This window comes from Python bivittatus, unplaced genomic scaffold, assembly GCF_059951505.1.
Source record: "Python bivittatus isolate LINGU-HERP-01145 unplaced genomic scaffold, Pbiv_v1 ctg000070_np1212, whole genome shotgun sequence".
NCBI lineage: Eukaryota > Metazoa > Chordata > Lepidosauria > Squamata > Pythonidae > Python > Python bivittatus.
This window is the reverse complement of record NW_028277034.1, coordinates 37,878,285-37,892,286: the sequence shown is the minus strand read 5'-3', so window position 1 is coordinate 37,892,286 and position 14,002 is coordinate 37,878,285. Positions and strand designations below refer to the sequence as shown.

The 14,002-nt window shown below is 37.9% G+C and overlaps 1 protein-coding gene across 1 annotated transcript in view; it reads left to right on the top strand.

Annotated features, from left to right (window-relative positions):
* Window positions 1–14,002, top strand: part of SGMS2 (sphingomyelin synthase 2) — a 45,564-nt gene that overhangs the window by 20,701 nt on the left and 10,861 nt on the right. The window contains exons 2-3 of the mRNA XM_088132993.1: window positions 5,468–6,123; window positions 12,651–12,768. Coding sequence (XP_087989119.1) covers window positions 5,669–6,123; window positions 12,651–12,768 — 573 coding nt within the window. The 5' untranslated portion in view covers window positions 5,468–5,668. The remainder of the gene's footprint in view (window positions 1–5,467; window positions 6,124–12,650; window positions 12,769–14,002) is intronic.

Here is a 14,002-nt window from a genome sequence, read left to right as displayed (position 1 = left end):
AGGAAGGATGCAGGTGTAGATAGTATAGCAACAATGTTAAAATATAAACGTTTGTTTACTGTGCACCTATATAATATGTTTGTGTGTGACACAGAAACCAGAACAAGTAGATGAGTTTATGTAGCTTGGTAAAAAATATATTAAATATGAAGAAATGAAGATATTGTAAGATATGCAAATACTGCTAGAAAGATAGTGAATGATATCTGGCCTGTTGCGACAAAAGAATATTTGTCAAAAGACGTGAAAATGTATATAACAGCTTGCTTCTGCCTATTTTTCTATATGGAGAGAGTTCTGAGAAGAAACATGAAAGTTGGATGCAACAGAAATTAGATATTTAAGAAGTGTGTTGGCAAAATGGGAAGAGGTGAGGTCAGGAATGAATGGGTGTTTAGTCAATGTTGATTGAATACAAAGTGGGCATCCAGTGCAAAAGAAGTATATTGTGGTAGTTTAGTCATGTAGAAAGAATGAATAAAGATCAAATTACAAAACAAACATATGAAGACAGTGTGAATAGACTAAGAGAAGGGGGAAGATAAAGAAAGTGCGGTTGGAGGAAGTTGTTAATACCCTCAAGAAGAGGTGAGATGGCAATGAAATAATACAATAATAATAATAATAATAATTATTATTATTATTATTATTATTATTATTATTATTATTATTATTGTATTTTTATCCCATCATTTTTATATATAACTCAAGGTGGGCTAAGAGAGAGTGACTGGCCCAAAGTCACCAGCCAGCTCTCATTTATATTGAAATGGTGTGATGGAAGCAAGAGTGGTTTGCAAGAATACAAAAATATTTTCTTTGGATTACTATGTCTTCCTTTTTTTACCATGCTTAGCTTGCTTACCTCAAAATGGAATAGTTTACAGGCAGTTCTCATTTAACAACCACTCATTCAGTGACTTTTCGAACTTACGATGGTGCTGAATGAATGGTATTTATGATTGGTCCTTGTAGTTACGTCCGTTGCCGTGTCCCTGCAGTCACATGATCGCAATCCAGGCACTCGGTGACTGGCTCACAATTACAACACTGCAGCATCCCATGGTCATGTGATCGCCATTTTCGACCTTCACTGCTGGCCTTCAACAAGTAAAGTCAATGGGGAAGCTGGTAGGAGGTTGCAAATGGCGACCACATGATGTCGCGCTTAACAATGTCACATCATTCACTTAACAGCAACCAGAAGTGCCAGAACTGCCATTGCTAAGTGGTGTGGTCACATGACATTGCACTTTATGACCGCAGTGCTCAATGATGGAAATTCTGGTCCTAACTGCCATTGTTAACCGAGGGCTACCTGTAATGGGTTTGTACAGCATATCCATGTCTCAGTTCAGATAGCCTATCTAGAAGCATATATGGTTCAGGGTATTGTGAGAGGAAAAATTTAGTAGCCTTCTATAAGTTTTAATGTTAGTTTTGATTGCATTTACTAAAGCCAAGATAACTGAAATGTGACCTGTATGGCAATGACTAGAAGTAAGAGGAACTTGCAAAATGAAGGAAATTGCAAATTTATTGATGAGAACAGAAGTGCCAGGGACAGGGCACTGGGACGTGCTGAACTTTGTTCTGGGAATGATCTCAGAATCATAATTGTGGTTTGCGGTTTAAAGGGATAAAAAGGATGACATCCAAGTAAACGACGCCTCTTGGTCAAGCTGTCTACCTGACAGCTCAGTCAAGTTGGTCATTGCATTGCAATGTGAATCTAAGTACATACCTTGTATGTTATTGGTTGAACTTTACTTGCTTGTTGAACTAACATTTAATAAAGAACTAAAAAACTAACATTTTTAGAACTTTGAAGTAACTTGTTTTATGGTGTGTCTGCCTCCCGTGTTTAATGTGGTTTTTCCCCTGTCAGTATCGAAGTATGGCACGGATTACAAAGGCAGATACACCTTGCAAGAAATCCTCCCTGTTTCTACTCTTTAGAATCTCAGTTTGCCATGCCAAGGTTCTTGAACCTTGAGTGTGTACTTCACTTATAATGGTGTACATTAATCATTTGTGTATCAGTTTACTGTTTTTCTGTTATAAAATGAAACAGTGATTTATAGCTAATGTTTATAGATTATAGTACAAAGCAAAGTGCTTGGTTTGAGGTAAGGCTTCTCTCTGCCTTGACCTGATTCTATTCTCCAATGTCTTGAAAGCTGTACTTGGAGATCCGTCATTTGTCCTAAAATAGCCTATGGCCAATGCAAAAGCACAGCGCAATTGCCTTCCATTTTTTTTATGCCTGAGTATCTAAAAAAAAATGCTAGGTATGTATATTAAGGCAACAGTTATAAAGAGGCTTGCAAAAATCATTTTGTACTGTACAATATAAGGACATAACAAATCCAATTAATAGTAACAGTGGTCGTTTCCATATTTATTTATTTAAGCTTATAGCATCACAGTCTGATGACTCTCAACATCTTACAGAGTACATAATATACAAAAATGAAAACATCTATGGTATGATTAAAAATAAATAATATCATAAAAACCCCAAGTACAAAGAACAAAGAAAAAATAAAAAGAGGACACAATGTTTAAATTAAGAGAATGCACTCTTTTTTTAGCATTCCGTTTTTACTATTTTCTTGAAAGCCAGCAGAGAGGGTGTAAGTCTGATCTCTATAAAGAAGACATTCCAGAGCATTGGCATGGTCATAGAAAAGCAATGCCTTCTAGCCTTGGCCTCTCCCTACCTTTTAGTAGTGTGGCCCTACAAGTGTCTCCTTACAGGATCTAGTGGGTCAGGGTGATTCTGATTGGAGCAGGCTGTCCCAAATGCTAAGTCATGAAGAGGCTTATCAGTCAACACCAGTACTTTAATTTTACCCAGAAACCAACCGGCAAACAATACAGGGATTGCAGAATTGGTGTTATGTGTTCCCAATGCCAAGAGTCAGTAAGTACACAGGCTGCTGCATTCTAGACTAGTTGCAGTTTCCAAATAATCTTTAAGGGCAGTCCCGTGTAAGGCACATTGCTGTAGTCCAAGCTAGCGGTAGTGAGGATGTGAGTTACTGTAGCTGGTTCCTCCTAAACCAGGTAAGGTTGTAACTGATGCATCAACTGAAGCTAGACAAAGGCCCTTCTAGCCATCGTCTCCACTTGCTGTTCAAGCAGGAGCTGTGAGTCCAAAAGGATCCCCAAATTGTCAGCATGCTCCTTCATGGGTAGTGTTTGCCCATGCAGAGGTAACACTGGCATTGACAGAGAATTCTGTTGTACAAACAGCAACTCCCTTTTACTTGGGCTCACCTTCAGCCTGTTCTGTGCCATCCGGACTTTTATTGAATTTTACTTTTGTAAAGTATTTTTAACATAGATTTACAATTATTCTAACTGTCTTATTTTTGTAGTTGTGATATCCTGTTGGCAGATTCTTTTGTTTACACTGGTATGAAAACAGATGTAAGCCACATTAAATACTTACTGTAAACCATAGTGACTAGAACATTTGGAGCATATTCCTTTGACTGCTTGCTTGATCATATTGTTCATGGTAGTCCTGCTGCCCCCTTCCTTGTAGTGAGCGTGAAGGCTAGAGCAAGTCTAAGTGGGGATATTTAATATATTGGAGTATTTTTCTTTTGTAAATATTCCTTATGTCATAATTAATCATTTCTAAAATCACATTCTAAAATTTAAAAATTATAACTGCATGAAAGAATGCAAATCTATAGACTTCTCCCCGTCTTTTTAAAAAAAACAAACCTTTTCTGTATTGCGCAGAGGATAATCTGACTAAGTGCTGGACAACGAGCCTTCTCTCAAGGGGAAGAGACTTGTAAGTCTGAGACCACATACAGGTTACATTAAAAACAAATAGCAGTTCGTGGCTTGTCCTTTCGTCTAATGGATTTTTTCCCTGTTTATTCAATCCTAATGCAGGAAGTATAGAAGAGCTGACTTGTATTTCTGACAGGGATGAAGGGGGGAAAAGCCTCTCCCCTCAGTTGATATTTTTTTGGCCAAAGGATGAGTCCAAGTTGTCTTATAGTGTAAGACATATATTGTCTGGGTTCATACAAAACAATAAACCAAAGTCTAAACATACATTACTTGATTGACTAAGCAACAGTTGGCTGCATTTGCACAAATACTAAGCCTTAAATTATGGTTTACAAAAAACCAACATGTTAGATCAAGAACCATTAAGCCACATTCTAGCTTAGCGCATCAAATACTATTTGGTTTATCTGTGCATGTAACTCCAACGAGAATTCAAGCCAGATTGTCTAAACTTTTATGAACATTGTTAATTGAACCAAGGAGTCATCACTGAATTCATGATGCCCTACTCCTTTGCTTATTATCTGCATCAGGCAAGATGATAGAAGTGCTAAATCAATGGATGAAAGCTAAGAAACCAAAGCTAAATTATAACAAATGAAAGCAGTGTGGGTAGGTGGTTGCTGAGTCCTGAAATAGATGTTCTAGTTCTTATGGTTGAGATTACACTTTACCCTGAAGGAGCAAGTATTTAGTCTGGGGTGTTTTTTGCTCCAACATCACTTCAAATGAAATTGTTCTCAGCTTAGAGCACTATCTACAGTTCTCCATAGAAGGGGGGGGGGAATATGGTAGTTCAGATGCTAGCATCCTCCAGGTTGGATTATTTGAGATGTTCTCTCCTTGAAAATAGTGCAGAAGTTTCAACTTGTATAGAACGTGGCAGCTAGAATTCTGTTAAGTTTACCTAAATATAGCCACGTCACATTGATTAGAGAATTATATTTACGCAATACAATTTAAGGGTCTGCTTACCATAAAACTATTTAGGCTGAAAGATCTGGAGGCATTCATACTTCCATATCAATCTGCCCATGCATTAAGATTTTCAAAGAGAATTCCTTCCTGCAATCCATCAGTTGGAGAACAACTTTCATCATTTATAGAAGAAATGGCTGTGGCAAATTGGTGGCAAGTTGCTCCTCCAACTTTGAGCCCTTGTTCTGAAGATATAATTGCTTTCTTTTGTAGCATTAAACTAAACATATTCCTGTTTGCTCAGGAATTTAATTAGTCGGTGTCTTTGCCAGAATTACTCTTATTTTATTATTTGTGTTTCATGTGCACCATCTTAGGAATAAAGAGACTTTATGCATTTTAAATATAAGTAATGCTAATTGACTTACTTGATATTTTGACAGCTAAGGATTAAAACAATAATTGGTTATAGCCACAATGAAAACAGATAATTACTTTATTAGAAAAGGTTGGCTGCTCCCCATCCCTTAGCAATTAAATATATCATACTTTTCCTTAACAAGACTGAATAAATAAGCATCAACTTAACTTTCCCATATTACAATTTAACTAGTAATATTTTATTATATATCACTTTTTTATAGTACAGTGTGATCCACATGTGCATATATGTATGTCTAACAATGTGGATTTTTTACAAATGTTGATTACTGTATATTAAATTTAATTGCAGATGGCATGTTGATGATCCTTCAAAGAAAAATCTACCGAAGAACCAAACCTGTAACTGAAAGTGGGACCTACAGTTTCTGTACGCTTTGTTAAAAGAATAAAAGTGGGTGAAAGTACATGAGGAAGACTTGAAAAAAGAAGTGGAAGATATTTTTGGAAACCAGACTAGAATCCATTAATTTTCTCATACACATTAAACCTGATGGATACCATAGAGACAGCAAAGCTTGAAGAACATATGGAAGGCCAGTCCAGTGAAACTTCCAATGGTTATGCTCAACCTGCTCTCAGTGTTGGTGAGGAAAGCAAGAATGGCAGCAATAAACCAAAGGCTTTATCCAGTGGTTTGCTAAAAGGTGCTAAAAAGTATCCAGACTATATACAAATTTCCATTCCCACTGAATCTAGAAACAGATTTCCTTTAGAATGGTGGAAAACAGGCATTGCCTTTGTATATGTTTTCTTCAATTTAATTTTAACAACTGTCATGATCACAGTGGTACATGAGAGAGTACCTCCCAAGGAGCTCAGTCCTCCATTGCCAGATAAATTTTTTGATTATATTGATCGTGTGGAATGGGCTTTTTCTGTATCAGAAATAAATGGAATTATCCTTGTTGGAATATGGATAATCCAATGGCTGTTTCTTAAATACAAGTAAGTACCTCTTTTGCTTTGATTTTTCTTATTATGAAAATTGAGAACTGTGGATGTTTTAAAATGCACTGTATACAATGATCTATAGACTTGTGAAATCAGTAGGTTTGAGATGCTAACAAAGATTTTTGCAATTGCAATAATGCAATCGTAGAAATAAAGAATCTGCATCCTGAGTGAGTGTCAATATATAGCAAATACTTCCAAGATGGAGGAATGTGGGCAATAGTATGCTAACTGGCTAGGTAATTTATAGATTATGAATTCTAATTTGCACAGAATAGGATTAGCAGATTTGTATAAAATTGGGCTTTGCTTGTATCTGTGGCATACTAGATGGAATGTGCTGAAACTGACCACTACTATACTTATCAAACTAAGTCTGGGAATCTAGTCTACATACTTTATTTATTTATTTATTTATTTATTTATTTATTTATTTATTTATATGATGTAGAAATGGATATAGATATATTAATATATAAAATAAAGCCTTAATTGACAGGAGCCATGATGAGTGGCAGAGGTCAGTTAACTACTGTATCTATGATCCTATTTATGATTATCATGGCATGTGACAAGTTGTGACTTGGAATGTAAGAAAAATAAATGATAATGGGCATGAATTAATAGATTAAATTAAAGAAAAGGATATATTGTGGGTCTGTGAAGCTAAGAGAAAGGGGAAGGATGTAATTGAAATGAAAGTGATCTATCTAGAGGGGTGGCATTGATGAATCCATGCAGGGACCTGAATGTGTAAGTTTAATTATGAATGAAATGGCTAAATGTATTGAAAGTATGAGTTGGTATCATCTAGATTGTTGTGGGTTCATGTGAAAGTAGAAATCTATAGGTTGATGACAGTTGTAGTGATAATGGAAGAAACAGATGAGTCTGAGAGAAATTATCCAAGATTCCAAATGAATGCAATTAGGTGGAAAACTATTTTTCGGGGTAACATGAATGGATGAGAAGGAACAAGACAAGAGAACACAGATTAAGTGATTGAGCCATTTGGAGACCCAGATATGGTGACTGGTGAGTAGCTTCTTAGAGAAAGGTATATTTTGTTTATATCCATCTAAAGTGGTTTAGATATAAGGCTATTTATACATACTGTACATGTGGCAAAGGAATGAATATGGGTAATGGGAAGTTCTGAATGTAGAAAAGTGTTTTGGTAATATCAAGAATTGAAGAAATAGATATGGAAAGGCAAGAAGTGAAATAAGAGAGTGAAAGTAGAATGACTGTAGGAACAGAAGGTACAGATTGCATATAAAAAGTATTAGAAGATAGAGCAATCCATGAAAAGAATAGATTGAGTCAATTATTTCTAAAATAATGTGGAAATAAGTAAAAAGGAATGGAAACTGCTTGGGAAAGATTAAAAGAATTATGTTACAGAGTGCTACAGAAATACTATATGTAGAATTACAGTAGTAGAAGGTGTTATTTATTTATTTAAATTTATTATAGCTGCCCACTCCCATACATTCTGGGCAGTTTACAAATAAAAAAAAAATTAAAGCAATTAAAAACATACAACAACACAGGCAGCCTGGCCTAAAATCATAGCAATAACAAATCAAACTGTGATGGAATGGACTTACGAAGGCCATGCTCAGGGAGATAAGCATGTTCTTAGCTCCCAACAGGAGCGTGGGACATTCAGGAAGATGAGGCTGGCACCTCCCTAAGGAATTCACGGTGTTGTGGCTGGCTGGCTGGCTTGGGAACTTGGGTTCAGTCTGGTGAGATTCTGTCTTGAGGTGGAAGCTAATAAACGCAGCAGAACTGTGTTTGCATTGTCTCGTGGAGTTCTTTGGGCTGAACCTGACACAAACCAAACCAGAGGCTTCCCAAACACATTAACCCCAGGCCTGAGAACAAAAGAACTTTTCAGAATCCCAGGAAAGAGGGTACTGCCCATATCTCTGGGGGATGCTGTTCCAGAGGGCGGGGGCCAGACAATGGATGCTTCCTCGGTTCTATAAATTGACAGTGTTTAATAGAAGGGACCTGGAGGATACCCACTCTACTGAAAGATACCGGCAGGCAGAAACAGTTGGAGATAGGCAGTCCCTCAGGTATCCAGGCCCCATGCCATGAACACTTTATAGGTAACAACCAGCACTTTGAATTGCACCTGGAAGGTGACTGGCAACCAATGAAGCTCATGTAGCAGCGGTGACACATGGGCATACCGAGAGGCACCCATTATTGCTTGTGCCGCTGCATTTTGTACCAGTTGTATCTTCCAAATAGTTTTCAAGGGCAGCATCATGTACAGCACATTGCAGTAATCCAGCTGTGAGATGACCAGGGCATGAGTAACTGTCTGAAGGGCCTCCTGGTCGAGGAAAGGGTGCAAATGGCACACAAGATGAACCTGTACAGAGACCCTCTTGGCCACAGCTGTCACTTGCTCTCCAAGCGGTAGCTGTGAGTCCAGAAGGACCCCCAAGTTACACACTAGTCTAGTATGGGGAAGTGCAACCCCATCCAAGATCAATGATGGAAATGTCCATGACTCGGGGGGGTCAAACAGCCACAGCCACCCAGTCTTGTCAGGATTGAGCCGAAGTCTGTTCCACCCCATCCAGACCTGAACAGCCTCCAGACACTAGTTAGTACATCAACAGCTTCGCCTGCATAACCCAGGACTGAGATATAAACCTGGGTATTGTAGCATACTAATGATTCTGAATCCCAAACTGATGGATGACCTCACCCAGAGGCTTCATCTAGATGTTCAACAGGAGAGGGAAGAGCATCGAGCCCTGAGGTACCCCACAAATGAGGGGCTGTGGGCATGACCTCTCCCCCCATCAACCCCAACTGAAGCCAAACACTGAGGAAGGAGACAAGCCACTGCAACACTGTGCCTCCTACTCCTAACCCGTGCACCATTGATACTATAGTCAACAGTATTGAAAACCTCTGAGAGATCGAGGAGAACCGGGATGGATCACTCCATCCCAGCTCTGCCTAAAGTCGTTGACAAGGGCACCCAGCACTGTTTACATACTGTACCCTAGTCCAAAACCTGACTGAAACAGGTCCAGATAATCCATTTCCTCCAAGATCCTCTGTAATTGTTGTCTGAAAAAGGATGCTTGGTGAAATGACAAAATGAAATAGGCTGTGGATGAAAAAAAAATGGCTATTGCTGCAAAAAATGAGAATGAGAGAAAAATAAAAGCGATGAAATAATTTCAGATGAAACTGAAGTGGGGTAATGCTAGGAGTAATTTATAGATCAGTATGAGAAAAAATAATGATATGTTAAAGAGTGGAATTGAGGCAAATTATATAAAAGTTTGTGTCTAAAACATTTGAGGAAAAGGAAGTCATAAATGCTGGGAGTATGTTGAAAAATAGCAAAGGTGCATTTGATGATGATGATGATGATGATGATGATGATTTAAACTTGTATGCTGCCTGACTCTCAATAGCTGGGCAGATGCATAACCGGAGCAATGTTAAAATGTTGGTGTGGTTTGCTTAAGGAGTGGTTGTGTCAGTTGCTTATCACACATGAAAACTGCATCTGTGCTTGATGATTGGAAGAATGCCATTACTGTTCTCCCTATACAAAGGGAAAGGTAGCAAGAGTAAATGCAAAAATATATTTAAAAAAAAATAAACATAAGAAACTCTGGCAAATTTTTGAAAGTTACGAGAGGTGACAGTTAACAAAATTTGACAAGCGCAGTATGGCTGCATATGGCAGGAGTATATATGCAAGCAACATTTTTGTTCTCAAGTTCATTGAGAAATATGTACATGTGAAAAAGTTTATCATAGGTTTGTTGATTTAGAGAAAGCATATGATAATATGAGTAGGCTTGGAGTATTGAATGTTTTGCATGAATATGGAGTGAAAGTTGATTGCTGATTACTGTAAAAGCAGTATATTATGGTAGTGAATCATGCAGGAACGTTTATTGGATGTGTGATGGCCCTTTGTTATTTATTTACGTAAAAATGTATAAGAAATGTTTGTAGGGTAATTAGAGTTAAGTTGGTTGGGTACATGGACATGCATGTACTTTCATATGCAGATGATGCTGTATTATTAACTGTGAACTCAGATGATTTGCCATGAATGTTAGATTGTATGATGCAACAAGGATAGATCTAAATATTAATGTTCTGAAGATGAAGGTAATTACATTTGACAGGGAAAATACAATGAGCAATTATAAGTTACACATAAATGGCAAAAAACTAGAGCAGAAAGATGAATTTGTGTACCTTAGTAAATAAGGTGGAAAAATGAATGCAGAAATGATAAGATGTGGAAATGCTGGCAGAAAGGGAATAGATAATTTGTGGTCTGTTGTGAGAAATGAATATTTGCCTAAAAAAGGCAAAAATAACTCCAGTATATAGAACCCACTTAAATTGGGTATGTCAACAGAAACTTGAAAGTAAATTGAATACAATGGGAACAAGAGACCTAAGTGTATGTGATAAAACAAGAAGAGAGATGGTCAAGAATGAATGGGTGTTTAATGGAATACAAAAATGAGTAACAATTTGAAAGGAGTACTTTGTGGTAGACTGGTCTTATAATGAATGAAGATTGAATTCCAAACGAATATATGAAGGAGGAATGGATGATCCAGCAGGTGGGGAAGAGAAGACCAAGAGAATTGTGCTTGTTGAAGTTGATGAAGTAATCAAAAATAAAGAATGGGGAAGTTTAAAGAAAAAAAAGTGAATGTATGAAGCAATGCATGGATAGGGTGGAAACAAGGATTGTTTACAAGAGTAGAAAGGTATAAATAGTGTAGTGCAGGGTTCCTCAACCTCAGTAACTTTAAGATGGATGGACTTCAACTCCTAGAATTCCCCAGCCAGCCATGCTGGCTGGGGAATTCTGGGAGTTGAAGTCCACCCATCTTAAAGTCCACCCATCTTAAAGTTGCTAAGGTTGAGGAACCCTGGTGTAGTGAATGGTTTTGTTTTAGCTATATTTCCTTTCCTTTCCTTATCTCATGCCTATAATTTCTTAGCTTTACTGTTACTCCCATTCTGCATTTTGCATAATTTGCTTACCCTGAAATGAAACATGATGGATATGTATGCAACTATGTGTTTAGTAATAAAGAATTATTGTCGCCTGATATTTTGTAAATAAGTCTTGTTTCCACATTAAGATATCTACTAATAATAGAATATGGAATTGTGTTGATACAAGTTGATTTCTTATGAAAGTACAGACTATTTGAATTAAGCAAAGATGATTTAGGCTGCAGTGTGTACAGCTGGACATTTAACTGGGAGTATATCTAGTTCTGACTGCCGTAGAACTCGTTGCTGGACAGATTTCAGTAGCATTATACTGTTAATTTTAAAGAAAGTGAGCATAATTACCAGTAGTAGTCCATGCCTGGTTGTGTCACAGTTCATATTAATTAAAATCCTCATAAAAAGAACAGTTCACTGATTACAGGCACATGGAAGAAGAGATGATAAAACTTGCACCAGTGTTAGTTGTATAGGTACCAATATAATTTTCCACTGGTTGCCTAAACTCTTCCTCTGTATAAATATTAGCAGGGATGCGTGGAGCTTTAAAATACTGCTTTGCCTCAATGAAATTCTTGTTGATTAAAGAATGTCTTTAAAGCACTCCAATGAAGTGAAAAGACCTCCCTGCTTCACTTCATCCAACAAATGGGGTTGCATACAGTATATGGAAAGAAGTCCCACTGATCAAAGCAAGGTGACTGATTGTTCCCATCTCAACACTTTGGGGAGACAGGGTGCCTCAAAACAATGAGGTATGAAGTGGCGCCTGCAAGGAGCACCTCACTAAAGCAGAGTAGCAAAACTTCAAAAGTGTAGCAGGTTTTTCTTCTCTCTGAAAGGTTTTTTGTCACTTAAAAGCTAAGCCTATGCTGAGTATGCACGCTGCTAATTTTTGACAGTCCGAAATTCTACCGTGAAATGCTCAGGTGTCATTTTATATTACTGCACTATCTAAGAGTTGTGCTGTGCAAAACAAGTCCAGTGTTGTGGTTTACACAGCAACCAACCAAGTATAGAAGGAAGGTACTACTGTAGATTTTTTCTCACCCTTCTGAAACAGATGTAGGTAGTCCCCGGGTTAAGAATGCCCGGTTTACAGATGATCCATAGTTAAGAACGGAGCCTACTGTAGCAAAATTTGAGTTAAATACACAATGATTTGAGTTAATTACACAATGGTTCGAGTTAATTACACAGTACTACTGATACAGTATTATACATTAATAATGTTCCAGCTTACATACAAATTTGACTTCAGGGCAGACCTTGGGAATGGAACGCATTCTTAAATTGGGGACTACCTGTATAACCAGGACTTAACTTTGGAGCAGGCAGTGGTTCTTAACATTTTTCATGAATTTTATTCTGCTGTGCTATAACTGCCATTATAACAGTTTTTTTTTTTTTTCATAGACACGTACTGATATCATAATGGCTCAAGAATTCTTTCCTCAATATGTCTGTGTGTATATATATTTCAGATCAATAGTAGGACGAAGGTTCTTTTTTATATTGGGAACTTTGCACCTCTATCGGTGCATTACCATGTATGTCACCACTTTACCTGTACCCGGAATGCATTTTCAGTGTGCTCCAAAGGTAAATATATTAGCATTTTGTTACTGCTGTTTTTAATAGTTTCATAGATATCATTATATTATTTACGTCATTTGTATGCCTCCCAATCCTGAAGGCTTTCAAGAAAGACAAAACAGCCCCCTCCATATACATTTTTTAAAATGGCAAAATCAAAATATGAAAAACAGAGAAAAGAAAAGCTATGTGCTCACAAATCACAGTTCCAATCAGAGCATCCCTTCTGCCTGAGCTATGGAACAGATAAATTTTGACAGCTTTCCTAAAGCTCAGGAGGGGCAGGGGTGCCCTGAATCTCCACCAGGAGGAGTTTCAAAGGGCGGGGGGGCGGGGGGGGGAGAGCTATCAAAGCAGCCTGCTTCCAAGGCCTTCTCAGATGGCAGTCTCAAAAAGATAATAACCAGGAGAGAGTTGACCCTGTTCAGCCCTATCTATCTATCTATCTATCTATCTATCTATCTATCTATCTATCTATCTATCTCAAGGCGTTAAACATACCAATATTCCTTCTTCCTCCTATTTTCCCCACAACAACAACCCTGTGAGGTGAATTGGGCTGAGAGAGAGTAACTGGCCCAAAGTCACCTAGCCAGTTTTTCATGCCTAATGCAGGACTAGAACTCACAGTCTCCTGATTTCTAGGCCAACACCTTAACCACTACACCAAATTTTGTACCAGATGCAGCTTCCAAATGTTCTTCAGGGGCAGCTCATTACATTATTTCAAACAGGAAGTGACTAGGGCATGAGTGATTGTGAGCAGAGCCTCTTGATCCAGCAGTGGCCACAACTGATGCAAAGATGTAGCTGTACAAAAGCTCTCCTAACCATAGCTGCCATCTGCTTAATGAGCAGAAACTGAGTTAAGAGGACCACCAAATTATGAACCACTTCTGAACAGGGGAATACAACTCAATTCAGAGTGAAAGATGGTATTTCTCTGGGATCATTAGGCTGATAAACTCACTCTATCTTGGAAGGATTCAATCTGAATTTGTTCCTCCCCTGGCAGCACATCTGGGTCAGCACGTCTACACTGCTGATTCATCCCAGGACTGAGATGTCTAACTGAGTATTATCATCCTACTGATGATATTAAGCCTTATGTCAACTGATGGCCTACCTCAGCAGTTTTATGTAACTATTAAAGAGAAGTGGAAGGAAGAGAGAATTCTGAGGCACTCCACAAAGGAAAGGTCCCCAAGTAGATTTCCCCTACCCTACTAGCTGGAATCGT